Source organism: Salvelinus fontinalis, unplaced genomic scaffold (assembly GCF_029448725.1).
Source record: "Salvelinus fontinalis isolate EN_2023a unplaced genomic scaffold, ASM2944872v1 scaffold_0593, whole genome shotgun sequence".
NCBI lineage: Eukaryota > Metazoa > Chordata > Actinopteri > Salmoniformes > Salmonidae > Salvelinus > Salvelinus fontinalis.
In genome coordinates, this window is record NW_026600802.1 from 1 (window position 1) to 18261 (window position 18261).

General features: G+C 44.4%; 1 protein-coding gene and 1 long non-coding RNA gene across 2 annotated transcripts; both read left to right on the forward strand.

Moving 5' to 3' along the window:
• The first annotated feature begins 2588 nt into the window (after window positions 1-2588).
• On the forward strand, window positions 2589-5070 carry LOC129846589 (uncharacterized). Its single transcript, XR_008758276.1, has 3 exons — window positions 2589-2670; window positions 3685-3748; window positions 4967-5070. It is a non-coding gene; the product is annotated as an uncharacterized LOC129846589 (long non-coding RNA).
• Window positions 5071-7136: 2066 nt separating this feature from the next.
• Window positions 7137-17518, forward strand: LOC129846593 (equistatin-like). The gene is made up of 6 exons (XM_055914537.1): window positions 7137-7149; window positions 10732-10821; window positions 12009-12140; window positions 14093-14182; window positions 17117-17248; window positions 17379-17518. Exons 1-6 carry the CDS (start codon window positions 7137-7139, stop codon window positions 17474-17476), a joined length of 555 nt encoding a protein of 184 aa, XP_055770512.1. The 3' UTR covers window positions 17477-17518.
• The last annotated feature ends 743 nt before the right edge of the window (window positions 17519-18261 follow it).

The window sequence follows — 18261 nt, forward strand, 5'->3', positions numbered from 1 at the left end:
AGACCAGGAAACTCTGGAAAACAATAAGAGTTGATTCTTTAACCTGTTGGGGATGGGGGCGCTGTTTAGACTATTTATGCTAATTTGGCTAATTTTTTAAACGGCTTCCCACAAAATCCTTGATCGTACAATATGCATATTATTATTATTATTGGATAGAAAACAGTCTATAGTTTCTATAGGAGTTGAAATCTTGTCTCTAAGTGGAACAGAGCCCATTCTACAGCAATTTCCCTGACATGGAGTCAGATTTGAGAAATGTTGGCCACTTTTCTGAAGTCAGTTAAAAGGGCACTGTCGTTGCTATGACTATACGGACACTTCTTACGTCTTCCCCTGGATGCCTTTACGTGATGACGATTCCAACGGGGTCGATTGCGCGTTCACAGGCCCTACAAATGAAAAAACCCTGAAGCTAGTCATTCTTTGGGAGCTGCGTCATGAGCCTAGAGGACACCGGCGCGCACCTGTTCCAAGCGTTAGTTTAGCCTGTTATATTTCTCCGGTCATCTTTTCACTCGTTATAGGAGTTAAAAACATCATAAAGTAGTTAATTTAAAGCGTTTTATAGCAATTTATATCCGTTTAGTGCGATTTTGGGACATTTATTTTTGCAACGATGTGAAAAGTTGGGCACGCTTTTCAGTTCATCCCGAACGCAGTTGACATTTCCACATGGCAAGAGGACAGCTTTCCACCAAAAGACGATTTCTCCCAAGAAAGGATCCTTTGCCCAAGATACTGATGGAAGAACAGCTCAAGGTAGGACATTTTTATTATGATAAATCGTGTTTCTGTCGAAACATTTTAGTGGCTTAGGACGCCATGTTTTTTGACTTAGCTTCGCTTGGCGCAAACTGTATTGAAAAGTAAGGATAAATTAAAAAATGTAATAACGCAATTGTATTAAGAATTAAATTGTCTATCAATCCCTGTCCACCCTATATTTTTTAGTCACGTTTATGAGTATTTATGTATAAGAGTAGATCACTGTCTAAGTGGCGCAAGGACTTTTTCTTTACCAGCTTGTCTACATTTCACATTGTCTAACCATGATTTTGGTGGCTAAATATAAACATTTTCGATCAAACTGTATATGCATGTTGTAATGTGATGTTACAGGAGTGTCATCGGAAGAATTCTGAGAAGGTTAGTGAAAAAATTAATATCTTTTGGCGATGTTGACTTTTATCGCTCACTTTGGCTAGAATCAATGCTGGGCTGCTAATTGCTATGTGCTAAGCTAATATAACGATTTATTGTGTTTTCGCTGTAAGACACTTAGAAAATCTGAAATATTGTCTGTATTCACAGGATCTGTGTCTTTCGATTCGTGTATGCTGTGTATTTTTACGAAATGTTTGATGATTAGTAGTTAGGTAAACACGTTGCTCATTGTAATTATTCTAGTCCATTTGTGATGGTGGGTGCAATTGTAAACTATGCCATCTACCTGAAATATGCACTTTTTTCTAACAAAACCTATCCCGTACCATAAATATGTTATCAGACTGTCATCTAATGAGTTTTTTTGTTGGTTAGGGGCTATAAATATCTTAGTTTAGCCGATTGGTGATGGCTACTGGTGTTGGTGGACAAATTAAAGATGGTGGATTATGCTAATGTGTTTTTAGGTAATAGATGTACATCTTTACATATTGTGTCTTCCCTGTAAAACATTTTAAAAATCGGAAATGTTGACTGGATTCACAAGATCTGTGTCTTTCATTAGCTGTATTGGACTTTAATGTGTGAAAGTTAAATATTTAAAAAAAATATTTTTTTTGAATTTCGCGGCACTGGTTTTTCAGTGGGGGGGGGGGGGGGGGTGTGCCGCTAGCGCCACGCTGATCCTAGACTGGTTAAATTCATTGTAAAATAAGGTTAGAAACAGCAACACAAGCCAGTGTTACATATGTACTCAATTACATGGGCAGCGTTCCAAATCACACCTTCCTATCTTTATAGTGCCCTACTTTTGACCAAAGTCATATGGGCCCTGGTCAAAAGTAGGGCACAATATCATAGGCGATAGGAAGCCATTTGGGACAGCCTTGGTGGGTCCCTAAGGGGTGTAGTGGTCCATCTCTGATACAGTGATTTGGGGTGAATAATGCTCATCATTAGCTAACAGACAGACAGCAGGGTTGGCACTTAATTAAAATAGAACACAGTTCATTCAAATGAATTAAAAATTCCAGAGTTAGCTGGTGACATCACAATGATGACAAGAGGATTTCCTGCTCATTATTTATCTCCTTCTGAAATGTCATTGCGTTTCCAAGACATTGTAATGCACATCAGACTACATCTTCATCAGCTTCAATTAGGTAGAATTAAGTATCTTCATAACCATATTGTGACCCAATATGCAGCACATGAATGTGGTACAAAAGTTGAATACCTTCACTCTGAATTGACCCCAACCCTGTCAAACAAATAGATGTTGGACAGGTCCAGCAGGTTTTGGGCTGGACAGAAAGTATGTGGAGGGTTGAAGGATGAGATATTGAGAAAAATAGAGGGAGGGGTCTGACTGGACGGGTCCTTAAATAGGAGTTGAGGGAGAGGTAGAACTCAACTCACATGCAGGACAGAGATAGAGAGAGACCCAGTGAAGACCTTTGAAGATCTCTGAAGAAGTGAAGCTACAACTGAAGACTTCAGAAGGTGAGATTTCAACATCTGTTCATCTAATACTGTACCTGTCTATGTCCCAACTGACCTCCTATTCCCTTAGTAGTGAGCTACTTTAGACAAGGGTCCATATTACCTTTGTGGCCCTGAGCAATTCTCTATTTAGTTCACTGTGGGCCCTGGTCCAAAGTAGTGCACTACATAGGGGATAATAAGCCATTTGGGAAGCATCCATGTTCCTGTGTGCAAGGAGAATCTATTGTAAGTGGTTGAAGAGATGATACCTGGGATCACCAGGACCGAGTTGGGAAAATGCTGCCTTAGCAGTTGCATAAGTTTTGTAGCTTACACAGGGTTTCCTTAACCTCTCTGTCACGGATCCCTCCGGTACTGTTGCTCTTTCCGTGAACCGGTTTCGGAGGCCAACGTCACCGGCCTCTAGGAACTGAACTGTGTCATTGCCCACACCTGGTCCACATATTCTCCCCTGAATAGTAATTGTATGTTTGTGCCCTTTGTTCTCAATTGGGCTATCGATTTATTGTTCCAATGTCCATCGGTCGTTGGTCGTGTGAGTACCTGTGCCTTGTCGTTTTGGCTTTCGTGCCACTTGTATTGTGCATAGATAATTACGGGTCTGGTCCCGTGTTGTATCATTGTGCGCTTGTGTTTTCGGGTCTCCTCCTGTGTATTTATTCGAGGTAGTCCTCGCTCTTTTGAATGGGTTTCAGCCCTGTGATTTGTATATGTGATTTATGCTGCAGTGGTTTATGTGTCGGGGGACTAGTGGTTAGAGTGTTGGACTAGTAACCAAAAGGTTGCAAGATCGAATCCCCGAGGTGACAAGGTACAAATCTGTCGTTCCTAGACCCATTAAAATCTCACCACTATTCCACTACCTCAGTACTGGGTTTTGAAAATTTCTGCTTTGGCAGTTGCTTAAGTTTTGCACCTTACAGTTGGTTTCCTTAACCTCTCCTCTAGTACCCACAGCCATTCCAGATTTAAAATGCTCAAATAATCTTACACTCTTTCTCTCTCTCTCAGGAGACGATCACCATGGCAACATTGACCATCCTTCTGCTTGTCAGCACAGCTTTTGCTCTGGGAGGTAAGCGTGACAATCCTCACACCTACTCACCTACATTTTAATAAAAACATTAGTGGGTGTTGCTCTGTCCTATTTCATACACATGTAGGTATTAATACGCAGGTGTGAATTGTGTAATGTTTCTGTTCATAACCGGTTCTCCATGGGACACCCTCTGAGAGGTCAGACATTATCTACCTTGACACTGGAGAAATTAAGGTTGTGCCTTGCAGAAGGGCACATAGATGGATATATCAACTAGTCAGCTCACTGATTTGAACTACTGGCCCAACTCTCAAACAGCAGGCTACCTGCCACTCCTCTAGTTCCAGAGATGAATATTGGTGTCTAGATGCTGAACTCAGGTATTCTGATATGAATGGTTTGCTCGTTCAACTGGATGTATGATTGGATTGTCTAGCAACTATCAGGAAATAACACTGATAGAATTTCCAGTCTTAGTTTCATCAGCTCTTCTACGAAACACAGAAACTGGAATTTGACTCCACAGGCCTTTTTAAAAAAGTAGTAGGACTTCAATATTTAGACAGGAAGTACCTAGCTTACATCTGAAATGGAGCCCTATTCCGTATAAACTACTTCTGAATAGGGCACATAGTGGACGCACCCCAAGATTCCAGAATGTATGTCATGAATTGTATATTGTTCTGCAATGTTATGGTTACATACAATGTATGTTACCTCTGTCCAGATGCTATGATACGGCCTAAGACCCCATGTGAGGATGCTAGACATGACTCTTTAAATTGCTCAATTGGAGCCTACGTCCCCACGTGTGACGAAACGAACCCTAATCCGTATAGGGTACTGCTTCTGAGCAGGGCCAATAGGGGAACAGGGTCCCATATAGGATGCAGTCTCCTGACCAGGGCCAATAGGGGAACAGGGTCCCATATAGGATGCAGTCTCCTGACCAGGGCCCAAAGGGGAACAGGGTCCCATATAGGATGCAGTCTCCTGACCAGGGCCCAAAGGGGAACAGGGTCCTATATAGGATCCAGTCTAATGACCAGGGCCAATAGGGGAACAGGGTCCCATATAGGATGCAGTCTCCTGACCAGGGCCCAAAGGGGAACAGGGTCCCATATAGGATGCAGTCTCCTGACCAGGGCCCAAAGGGGAACAGGGTCCCATATAGGATGCAGTCCATGATTCCAGAATGTATATCCATCATTGTTATGTTATGTCCATATTACAATGTATGTTCCCTGTATCCAGATGCTACGATCCGATCCAAGACCCCCTGTGAGCGTGCTAGAGATGATGTGATACATGGCCTAATTGAAGCCTTCATCCCCACGTGTGACGCCGCTGGACAATACACCCCTGAGCAATGTTTCGGCTCTACAGGTTAACACACACACTCATACAAGCCCACAGTAAATTCTCCAATTCAGTTGAACGTGACAATTAAATCTCTTACTGTAAAATGTGTAAATATTGTCTATGTAACAGGTTATTAACATGTCCAATTCTGGTAGGTTACTGTTGGTGTGTGAACAGTTCTGGACAGAAGATCCTGGGTACTGAGACTCTACCAGGCACTGCTAGAATCAACTGTGCCACACAGAGTAAGTGAGGCCCTGTGGTCTCATCCAACACCATCACCTCTTTAAACTCCAACACATCACTACTATTGCTTCCTACCTTGGATATCTTTAAACTTTCTTTACAAGATGCTCCACTGATTTCAGAATCATGATCTCTCTTCTTATTTTGTCTTTCTGTATCATAATCTCTCTTCCTCCTGTGTCTTTCTGTATCACGATCTCTCTTCTTCCTGTGTCCTTCTGTATCACGATCTCTCTTCTTCCTCTGTCTTTCTGTATCACGATCTGTCTTCTTCCTGTGTCTTTCAGTATCATGATCTCTCTTCTTCCTGTGTTTTTCCACTTCCGACCATTCAGGTCATTAACCCTCATCCTTCCGCCACATACCATCAGAACTGACAGCCAAATTGTTCTCATTCCAGCACAGCTGTTGCTTCAACAACTATTTCTTAATTTCCTGCATTTTTTCTGCACTAATCGCCGCCATTTCGGACCTCCAACTCTCTGTGCGGGGATCCAGAGGGAGTGTTCTGACTGGACGGGTCCTTAAAAAGTAGAGGAGGGAGAGGTAGATTTTAACTCACCGGCAGGACAGAGAGAGAAAGACCCAGTGAAGACCTTTGAAGATCTCTGAAGGAGTGAAGCAACAACTGAAGATTTCAGAAATGTACATCTGAAATGGCTTCCTATTCAGTATAGGGCACTGCTTCTGACCAGGGCCAATAGGGGAAACGGGGTCCCATATAGGATGCAGTCTCCTGACCAGGGCCATAGGGGAACAGGGTCCCATATAGGATGCAGTCTTCTGACCAGGGCCAATAGGGGAACAGGGTCCCATATAGGATGCAGTCTCCTGACCAGGGCCATAGGGGAACAGGGTCCCATATAGGATGCAGTCTCCTGACCAGGGCCAATAGGGGAACAGGGTCCCATATAGGATGCAGTCTCCTGACCAGGGCCATAGGGGAACAGGGTCCCATATAGGATGCAGTCTCCTGACCAGGGCCCAAAGGGGAACAGGGTCCCATATAGGATGCAGTCTCCTGACCAGGGCCCAAAGGGGAACAGGGTCCCATATAGGATGCAGTCTCCTGGCCAGGGCCCAAAGGGGAACAGGGTCCCATATAGGATGCTGTCTCCTGACCAGGGCCAATAGGGGAACAGGGTCCCATATAGGATGCAGTCTCCTGACCAGGGCCAATAGGGGAACAGGGTCCCATATAGGATGCAGTCTCCTGACCAGGGCCAATAGGGGAACAGGCTCCCATGTAGGTATTAGTCTCCTGACCAGGGCCAATAGGGGAACAGGCTCCCATGTAGGATTCCGTCTCCTGACCAGGGCCAATAGGGGAACAGGCTCCCATATAGGATGCAGTCTCCTCATCAGGGCCAATAGGGGAACAGGGTCCCATATAGGATGCAGTCTCCTGACCAGGGCCAATAGGGGAACAGGGTCCCATATAGGATGCAGTCTCCTGACCAGGGCCCAAAGGGGAACAGGGTCCCATATAGGATGCAGTCCATGATTCCAGAATGTATATCCATCATTGTTATGTTATGTCAGTATTACAATGTATGTTCCCTGTATCCAGATGCTACGATCCGATCCAAGACCCCCTGTGAGCGTGCTAGAGATGATGTGATAAATGGCCTAATTGGAGCCTTCATCCCTACGTGTGATGTCGCTGGACAATACACCCCTGAGCAATGTTCCGGCTCTACAGGTTAACACACACACTCATACAAGCCCACAGTAAATTATCCAATTCAATTGAACGTGACAATTAAATCTCTTACTGTAAAATGTGTAAATATTGTCTATGTAACAGGTTATTAACATGTCCAATTCTGGTAGGTTACTGTTGGTGTGTGAACAGTTCTGGACAGAAGATCCTGGGTACTGAGACTCTACCAGGCACTGCTAGAATCAACTGTTCCACCCAGAGTAAGTGAGGCCCTGTGGTCTCATCCAACACCATCACCACTTTAAACTCCAACACATCACTGCTGTTGCTTCCTACCTTGGATATCTTTATACTTTCATTACAAGATGCTCCACTGATTTCAGAAACATGATCTCTCTTCTTCCTGTGTCTTTCTCTGTCACAATCTCTCTTCTTCCTGTCTTTCTGTATCATGATCTCTCTTCTTCCTGTGTCCTTCTGTATCTTGATCTCTCTTCTTCCTGTGTCTTTCTGTACTACGATCTCTCTTCATTCTTTCTTTCAGTATCAGGATCTCTCTTCTTCTTGTGTCTTTCTGTATCACGATCTCTCTTCTTCCTGTGTCTTTCTGTATCAGGATCTCTCTTCTTCCTGTGTTTTTCCACTACCAACCATTCAGGTCATTAACCCTCATCCTCCAGCTACATTCCATCAGGACTGACAGCCATATTGTTCTCATTCCAGCACAGCTGTTGCTTAACCTGTCTAGGACCAGGGTGCCGCTCGCGGCACACCCCCCCCCACCCCCACTGAAAAGGCAGAGCCGCGAAATTCAAAAAAAATATTTTTTTTAAATATTTAACTTTCACACATTAAAGTCCAATACAGCTATGGAAAGACACAGATCTTGTGAATCCAGCCAACATGTCCGATTTTTAAAATGTTTTAGAGGGAAGACACAATATGTAAAGATGTAAATCTATTACCTAAAAACACATTAGCATAATCCACCATCTTTTATTTGTCCACCAACACCAGTAGCTATCACCAATTCGGCTAAACTAAGATATTTATAGCCCCTAACCAAGAAAAAACCTCATCAGATGACAGTCTGATAACATATTTATGGTATAGGATAGGTTTTGTTAGAAAAATGTGCATATTTCAGGTAGATGGCATAGTTTACAATTGCACCCACCGTCACAAATGGACTAGAATAATTACAATGAGCAACGTGTTTACCTAACTACTAATCATCAAACATTTCGTAAAAATACACAGCATACACTAATCGAAAGACACAGATCCTGTGAATACAGACAATATTTCAGATTTTCTAAGTGTCTTACAGCGAAAACACAATAAATCGTTATATTAGCATAGCACATGTGCAAACATTACCCCAGCATTGATTCTAGCCAAAGAGAGCGATAACGTAAACATCGCCAAAATATATTATTTTTTTCACTAACCTTCTCAGAATTCTTCAGATGACACCCCTGTAACATCACATTACAACATACATATACAGTTTGTTCGAAAATGTGCATATTTAGCCACCAAAATCATGGTTAGACAATGGGAAATGTAGCCCAGCTGGTGAGAAAATGTCCGTGCGCCATATTAGACAGTGATCTACTCGTATACATAAATACTCATAAACGTGACTAAAAAATATAGGGTGGACAGCGATTGATAGACAATTTAATTCTTAATACAATCGCGGAATTACATTTTTTAAATTATCCTTACTTTTCAATACAGTTTGCGCCAAGCGAAGCTAAGTCAAAAAAAATGGCGTCCTAAGCCACTAACATTTTTCGACAGAAACACGATTTATCATAATAAAAATGTCCTACTTTGAGCTGTTCTTCCATCAGTATCTTGGGCAAAGGATCCTTTCTTGGGTCTAATCGTCTTTTGGTGGAAAGCTGTCCTCTTGCCATGTGGAAATGCCAACTGCGTTCGGGATGAACTGGAAGCGTGCCCAGAGATTCACAGCGTCTCAGAAATAAATGTCCCAAAATCGCACTAAACGGATATAAATTGCTATAAAACGCTTTAAATTAACTACCTTATGATGTTTTTAACTCCTATAACGAGTCTTAACATGACCGGAGAAAGATTACTCCCAACACTAATGCTTGGAACAAGTGCGGGTCGGTGTCCTCCACGCGAATGACGCAGCTGGAAAAGAGTTCCTAGCTACAGGGTTTTTTAATTTATAGTGCCTGTGATTGCGCAATCGACCCCATTCAAATCGTCATCACGTAAAGGCATCCAGGGGAAGACGTAAGCAGTGTCCGTATACTCATAGGAATAACATTGGCCTTAAAACTGACTCCAGAACAGTGGCCAAAATTTCTGAAATCTGACTCCATGTCAGGGAAATTGCTGTAGAATGGGTTCTGTTCCACTTAGAGACAAAATTTCAACTCCTATAGAAACTATAGACTGTTTTCTATCCAATAATAATAATAATAATATGTATATTGTACGATCAAGAATTTTGTAGGAAGCCGTTTCAAAAATTACACGATTACCATAAATAGTGACAACAGCGCCCCCAGCTTTAACAGGTTAAACAACTATTTCTTAATTTCCTGCATTTTTTCTGCACTAATATCCGCCATTTCGGACCTCCAACTCTCCGTGCGGTGTTCCAGAAGGAGGGTTCTGACTGGACGGGTCCTTAAAAAGGAGAGGAGGGAGAGGTAGAATTTAACTCACAGGCAGGACAGAGAGAGAAAGAGAGAGACCCAGTGAAGACCTTTGAAGATCTCTGAAGGAGTGAAGCAACATCTGAAGATTTCAGAAATGTACATCTGAAATGGCTTCCTATTTAGTATAGGGCACTGATTCTGACCAGGGCCAATAGGGGAAACGGGGTCCCATATAGGATGCAGTCTCCTGACCAGGGCCAATAGGGGAACAGGGTCCCATATAGGATGCAGTCTCCTGACCAGGGCCCAAGGGGAACAGGGTCCCATATAGGATGCAGTCTCCTGACCAGGGCCAATAGGGGAACAGGGTCCCATATATGACGCAGTCTCCTGACCAGGGCCCAAAGGGGAACAGGGTCCCATATAGGATGCAGTCTCCTGACCAGGGCCAATAGGGGAACAGGGTCCCATATAGGATGCAGTCTCCTGACCAGGGCCAATAGGGGAACAGGGTCCCATATAGGATGCAGTCTCCTGACCAGGGCCAATAGGGGAACAGGGTCCCATATAGGATGCAGTCTCCTGACCAGGGCCAATAGGGGAACAGGGTCCCATATAGGATGCAGTGTCCTGACCAGGGCCAAAAGGGGAACAGGGTCCCATATAGGATGCAGTCTCCTGACCAGGGCCCAAAGCGGAACAGGGTCCCATATAGGATGCAGTCTCCTGACCAGGGCCCAAAGGGGAACAGGGTCCCATATAGGATGCAGTCCATGATTCCAGAATGTATATCCATCATTGTTATGTTATGTCCACATTACAATGTATGTTCACTGTATCCAGATGCTACGATCCGATCCAAGACCCCCTGTGAGCGTGCTAGAGATGATGTGATAAATGGCCTAATTGAAGCCTTCATCCCCACATGTGATGTTGCTGGACAATACACCCCTGAGCAATGTTCCGGCTCTACAGGTTAACACACACACTCATACAAGCCCACAGTAAATTATCCAATTCAGTTGAACGTGACAATTAAATCTCTTACTGTAAAATGTGTAAATATTGTCTATGTAACAGGTTATTAACATGTCCAATTCTGGTAGGTTACTGTTGGTGTGTGAACATTTCTGGACAGAAGATCCTGGGTACTGAGACTCTACCAGGCACTGCTAGAATCAACTGTGCCACACAGAGTAAGTGAGGCCCTGTGGTCTCATCCAACAGCATCACCTCTTTAAACTCCAACACATCACTACTATTGCTTCCTACCTTGGATATCTTTAAACTTTCTTTACAAGATGCTCCACTGATTTCAGAATCATGATCTCTCTTCTTCTTGTGTCTTTCTGTACTATGATCTCTCTTCATTCTTTCTTTCAGTATCAGGATCTCTCTTCTGCTTGTGTCTTTCTGTATCACGATCTATCTTCCTCCTGTGTCTTTCTGTATCACGATCTCTCTTCTTCCTGTGTCTTTCTGTATCAGGATCTCTCTTCTTCCTGTGTTTTTCCACTTCCGACCATTCAGTTCATTAACCCTCATCCTCCAGCTACATTCCATCAGAACTGACAGCCATATTGTTCTCATTCCAGCACAGCTGTTGCTTAAACAACTATTTCTTAATTTCCTGCATTTTTTCTGCACTACTCGCCGCCATTTCGGACCTCCAACTCTCCGTGCGGGGTTCCAGAGGGAGGGTTCTGACTGGACGGGTCCTTAAAAAGTAGAGGAGGGAGAGGTAGATTTGTAACTCACAGGCAGGACAGAGAGAGAGAGACCCAGTGAAGACCTTTGAAGATCTCTGAAGGAGTGAAGCAACAACTGAAGATTTCAGAAATGTACATCTGAAATGGCTTCCTATTCAGTATAGGGCACTGCTTCTGACCAGGGCCTATAGGGGAACAGGGTCCCATATAGGATGCAGTCTCGTGACCAGGGCCAAAGGGGAACAGGGTCCCATATAGGATGCAGTCTCCTGACCAGGGCCCAAAGGGGAACAGGGTCCCATATAGGATGCAGTCTCCTGACCAGGGCCAAAAGGGGAACAGGGTCCCATATAGGATGCAGTCTCTTGACCAGGGCCAATAGGGGAACAGGGTCCCATATAGGATGCAGTCTCCTGACCAGGGCCCAAAGGGGAACAGGGTCCCATATAGGAGGCAGCCTCCTGACCAGGGCCCAAAGGGGAACAGGGTCCCATATAGGATGCAGTCTCCTGACCAAGGCCCAAAGGGGAACAGGGTCCCATATAGGATGCAGTCTCCTGACCAGGGCCAATAGGGGAACAGGGTCCCATATTGGATGCAGTCCATGATTCCAGAATGTATATCCATCATTGTTATGTTATGTCCATATTACAATGTATGTTCCCTGTATCCAGATGCTACGATCCGATCCAAGACCCCCTGTGAGCGTGCTAGAGATGATGTGATAAATGGCCTATTTGGAGCCTTCATCCCCACATGTGACGCCGCTGGACAATACACCCCTGAGCAATGTTCCGGCTCTACAGGTTAACCTTTCACGAGTATCTACCCCGGGTCCGGGAGCACCCCCCACCCCCCCCCCCACACTGAGTAGCATCGCTAGCATAGCGTCACAATCAAATAGTAGCATCTAAATATCATTAAATCACAAGTCCAAGACACCCAATGAAAGATACAGATCTTGTGAATAAAGCCACCATTTCAGATTTTTAAAATGTTTTACAAGGAAGACAAAATATGTAAATCTATTAGCTAACCACGTTAGCAAAAGACACCACTTTTCTAACTCCATCAGTTTCTTACTCCATCAGGTGCTATCACCAATTCGGCTAAACTAAGATATTGATAGCCACTACCAAGAAAAAACCTCATCAGATGACAGTCCGATAACATATTTATGGTATAGGATAGGTTTTGTTAGAAAAATGTGCATATTTCAGGTAGATATCATAGTTTACAATTGCACCCACCGTCACAAATGGACTAAAATAAATACATAGAGCAACGTGTTTACCTAATTACTAATCATCAAACATTTCGTAAAAATACACAGCATACACGAATCGAAAGACACAGATCCTGTGAATACAGACAATATTTCAGATTTTCTAAGTGTCTTACAGCGAAAACACAATAAATCGTTATATTAGCATAGCAAATGTGCAAACATTACCCCAGCATTGATTCTAGCCAAAGAGAGCGATAACGTAAACATCGCCAAAATATATTAATTTTTTCACTAACCTTCTCAGAATTCTTCAGATGACACTCCTGTAACATCATATTACAACACACATATACAGTTTGTTCGAAAATGTGCATATTTAGCCACCAAAATCATGGTTAGACAATGACAAAAGTTGCCCAGCTGGTCAGACAATGTCGTGCGCCATTTTAGACAGTGATCTAGTCGTATACATAAATACTCATAAACGTGACTAAAAAATATAGGGTGGACAGCGATTGATAGACAATTTAATTCTTAATACAATCGCTGATTTACATTTTTTAAATGATCCTTACTTTTCAATAGTTTGCGCCAAGCGAAGCTACATCTACCAAAATGGCGTCATAAGCGATTAACATTTTTAGACAGAAACACGATTTATCATAATAAATTGTTCTTACTTTGAGCTGTTCTTCCATCAGAATCTTGGGCAAAGAATCCTTTCTTGGGTCTAATCGTCTTTTGGTCGAAAGCTGTCCTCTTGCCATGTGGAAATGCCCACTGCGTTCGGCATGAACTGGAAACCTGCCCGGCGCTTCAAAGTGTCTCAGAAATAAATGTCCCAAAATGCGCACTAAACGGATATAAATTGCTATAAAACGGTTTAAATTAACTACCTTATGATGTTTTTAACTCCTATAACGAGTAAAAACATGACCTGAGAAATATTACTGGCTACACTAATGCTTGGAAAAAGAGCAGGTCGGTGTCCACCGCGCGCCCGCCGCATCTGGAAAAGAGTTCCTACCTACACGTTTTTTTGATTTATAGTGGCTGTGATTGCGCAATCGATACCATTCAAAGCGTCATCACGTAAAGGCATCCAGGGGAAGACGTAAGCAGTGTCCGTATCCTGATAGCGTTCACAGTGGCCTTTAAACTGACTCCAGATCAGGGGCCAAAATGTGTGAAATCTGACTCCATGTCAGGGAAATTGCTGTAGAATGAGTTCTGTTCCACTCAGAGACAAAAGTCCAACGCCTATAGAAACTAGAGAGTGTTTTCTATCCAATAATAGTACTAATATGCATATTGTACGAGCAAGAATTGAGTAGGAAGCCGTTTAATCTGTAATGGAATTATGCTAACGAGAAAACAGCACCCCCTGTAGTCGCAAAGAGTTAACACACACACGCATACAAGCCCACAGTAAATTATCCAATTCAATTGAACGTGACAATTAAATATCTTACTGTAAAATGTGTAAATATTGTCTATGTAACAGGTTATTAACATGTCCAATTCTGGTAGGTTACTGTTGGTGTGTGAACAGTTCTGGACAGAAGATCCTGGGTACTGAGACTCTACCAGGCACTGCTAGAATCAACTGTGCCACACAGAGTAAGTGAGGCACTGTGGTCTCATCCAACACCATCACCACTTTAAACTCCAACACATCACTACTATTGCTTCCTACCTTGGATATCTTTAAACTTTCTTTACAAGATGCTCCACTGATTTCAGAATCATGATCTCTCTTCTTCCTGTGTCTTTCTGTACTATGATCTCTCTTCTTCCTGTGTCTTTCTGTATCATGATCTCTCTTCTTCCTCTGTCTTTCTGTACAATGATCTCTCTTCATTCTTTCTTTCAGTATCAGGATCTCTCTTCCTCCTGTGTCTTTCTGTATCACGATCTCTCTTCTTCCTGCGTCTTTCTGTATCAGGATCTCTCTTCTTCCTGTGTTTTTCCACTTCCGACCATTCAGTTCATTAACCCTCATCCTCCAGCTACATTCCATCAGAACTGACAGCCATATTGTTTTCATTCCAGCACAGCTGTTGCTTAAACAACTATTTCTTAATTTCCTGCATTTTTTCTGCACTAATCGCCGCCATTTCGGACCTCCAACTCTCTGTGCGGGGATCCAGAGGGAGTGTTCTGACTGGACGGGTCCTTAAAAAGGAGAGGAGGGAGAGGTAGATTTTAACTCACAGGCAGGACAGAGAGAGAAAGAGAGAGACCCAGTGAAGACCTTTGAAGATCTCTGAAGGAGTGAAGCAACATCTAAAGATTTCAGAAATGTACATCTGAATGGCTTCCTATTTAGTATAGGGCACTGATTCTGACCAGGGCCAATAGGGGAACAGGGTCCCATATAGGATGCAGTCTCCTGACCAGGGCCAATAGGGGAACAGGGTCCCATGTAGGATGCAGTCTCCTGACCAGGGCCAATAGGGGAACAGGCTCCCATATAGGATGCAGTCTTCTGACCAGGGCCAATAGGGGAACAGGGTCCCATATAGGATGCAGTCTCCTGACCAGGGCCAATAGGGGAACAGGGTCCCATATAGGTATTAGTCTCCTGACCAGGGCCAATAGGGGAACAGGCTCCCATATAGGATGCAGTCTTCTGACCAGGGCCAATAGGGGAACAGGGTCCCATATAGGATGCAGTCTCCTGACCAGGGCCAATAGGGGAACAGGGTCCCATATAGGATGCAGTGTCCTGACCAGGGCCAATAGGGGAACAGGGTCCCATATAGGATGCAGTCTCCTGACCAGGGCCAATAGGGGAACAGGGTCCCATATAGGATGCAGTGTCCTGACCAGGGCCAATAGGGGAACAGGGTCCCATATAGGATGCAGTGTCCTGACCAGGGCCAATAGGGGAACAGGGTCCCATATAGGATGCAGTCTCCTGACCAGGGCCCAAAGGGGAACAGGGTCCCCTTTGGGCCCTGATTCTGATTTCAGAATCAGGATCTCTCTTCTTCCTGTGTCCTTCTGTATCACGATCTCTCTTCTCCCTTTGTCTTTCTGTATCACGATCTCTCTTCTTCCTGTGTCTTTCAGTATCATGATCTCTCTTCTTCCTGTGTTTTTCCACTTCCGACCATTCAGGTCATTAACCCTCATCCTTCCGCCACATACCATCAGAACTGACAGCCAAATTGTTCTCATTCCAGCACAGCTGTTGCTTAAACAACTATTTCTTAATTTCCTGCATTTTTTCTGCACTAATCGCCGCCATTTCGGACCTCCAACTCTGTGCGGGGATCCAGAAGGAGTGTTCTGACTGGACGGGTCCTTAAAAAGTAGAGGAGGGAGAGGTAGAATTTAACTCACAGGCAGGACAGAGAGAGAAAGAGAGAGACCCAGTGAAGACCTTTGAAGATCTCTGAAGGAGTGAAGCAACAACTGAAGATTTCAGAAATGTACATCTGAAATGGCTTCCTATTCAGTATAGGGCACTGCTTCTGACCAGGGCCAATAGGGGAACAGGGTCCCAGATAGGATGCAGTCTCCTGACCAGGGCCATAGGGGAACAGGGTCCAATATAGGATGCAGTCTCCTGACCAGGGCCCAAAGGGGAACAGGGTCCCATATAGGATGCAGTCTCCTGACCAGGGCCAAAGGGGAACAGGCTCCCATATAGGATGCAGTCTCCTGACCAGGGCCCAAAGGGGAACAGGGTCCCATATAGGATGCAGTCTCCTGACCAGGGCCCAAAGGGGAACAGGGTCCCATATAGGATGCAGTGTCCTGACCAGGGCCAATAGGGGAACAGGGTCCCATATAGGATGCAGTCTTCTGACCAGGGCCAATAGGGGAACAGGGTCCCATATAGGATGCAGTCTCCTGACCAGGGCCAATAGGGGAACAGGGTCCCATATAGGATGCAGTCTCCTGACCAGGGCCAATAGGGGAACAGGGTCCCATATAGGATGCAGTCTCCTGACCAGGGCCAATAGGGGAACAGGGTCCCATATAGGATGCAGTCTCCTGACCAGGGCCCTTCAGGGAACAGGGTCTCATATAGGATGCAGTCTCCTGACCAGGGCCCAAAGCGGAACAGGGTCCCATATAGGATGCAGTCTCCTGACCAGGGCCAATAGGGGAACAGGATCCCATATGGGATGCAGTCTCCTGACCAGGGCCGAAACGGGAACAGGGTCCCATATATGATGCAGTCTCCTGACCAGGGCCCAAAGCGGAACAGGGTCCCATATAGGATGCAGTCTCCTGACCAGGGCCAATAGGGGAACAGGGTCCCATATAGGATGCAGTCTCCTGACCAGGGCCAATAGGGGAATAGGGTCCCATACAGGATGCAGTCTCCTGACCAGGGCCAATAGGGGAACAGGGTCCCATATAGGATGCAGTCTCCTGACCAGGGCCAATAGGGGAACAGGGTCCCATATAGGATGCAGTCTCCTGACCAGGGCCCAAAGGGGAACAGGGTCCCATATAGGATGCAGTCCATGATTCCAGAATGTATATCCATCATTGTTATGTTATGTCCACATTACAATGTATGTTCCCTGTATCCAGATGCTACGATCCGACCCAAGACCCCCTGTGAGCGTGCTAGAGATGATGTGATAAATGGCCTAATTGAAGCCTTCATCCCCACATGTGATGTCGCTGGACAATACACCCCTGAGCAATGTTCCGGCTCTACAGGTTAACACACACACTCATACAAGCCCACAGTAAATTATCCAATTCAGTTGAACGTTACAATTAAATCTCTTACTGGTAATGTGTAAATATTGTCTATGTAACAGTTTATTAACATGTCCAATTCTGGTAGGTTACTGTTGGTGTGTGAACAGTTCTGGACAGAAGATCCTGGGTACTGAGACTCTACCAGGCACTGCTAGAATCAACTGTGCCACACAGAGTAAGTGAGGCCCTGTGGTCTCATCCAACACCATCACCACTTTAAACTCCAACACATCACTACTCTTGCTTCCTAACCTTGGATATCTTTATACTTTCATTACAAGATGCTCCACTGATTTCAGAAACATGATCTCTCTTCTTCCTGTGTCTTTCTCTGTCACAATCTCTCTTCTTCCTGTCTTTCTGTATCATGATCTCTCTTCTTCCTGTGTCCTTCTGTATCTTGATCTCTCTTCTTCCTGTGTCTTTCTGTACTATGATCTCTCTTCATTCTTTCTTTCAGTATCACGATCTCTCTTCTTCTTGTGTCTCTGTATCACGATCTCTCTTCTTCCTGTGTCTTTCTGTATCAGGATCTCTCTTCTTCCTGTGTCTTTCTGTATCAGGATCTCTCTTCTTCCTGTGTTTTTCCACTTCCGACCATTCAGTTCATTAACCCTCATCCTCCAGCTACATTCCATCAGAACTGACAGCCATATTGTTCTCATTCCAGCACAGCTGTTGCTTCAACAACTATTTATTAATTTCCTGCATTTTTTCTGCACTAATCGCCGCAATTTCGGACCTCCAACTCTCCGTGCGGGGATCCAGAGGGAGTGTTCTGACTGGACGGGTCCTTAAAAAGGAGAGGAGGGAGAGGTAGAATTTAACTCACAGGCAGGACAGAGAAAGAGAGAGACCCAGTGAAGACCGTTGAAGATCTCTGAAGGAGTGAAGCAACATCTGAAGATTTCAGAAATGTACATCTGAAATGGCTTCCTATTCAGTATAGGGCACTGCTTCTGACCAGG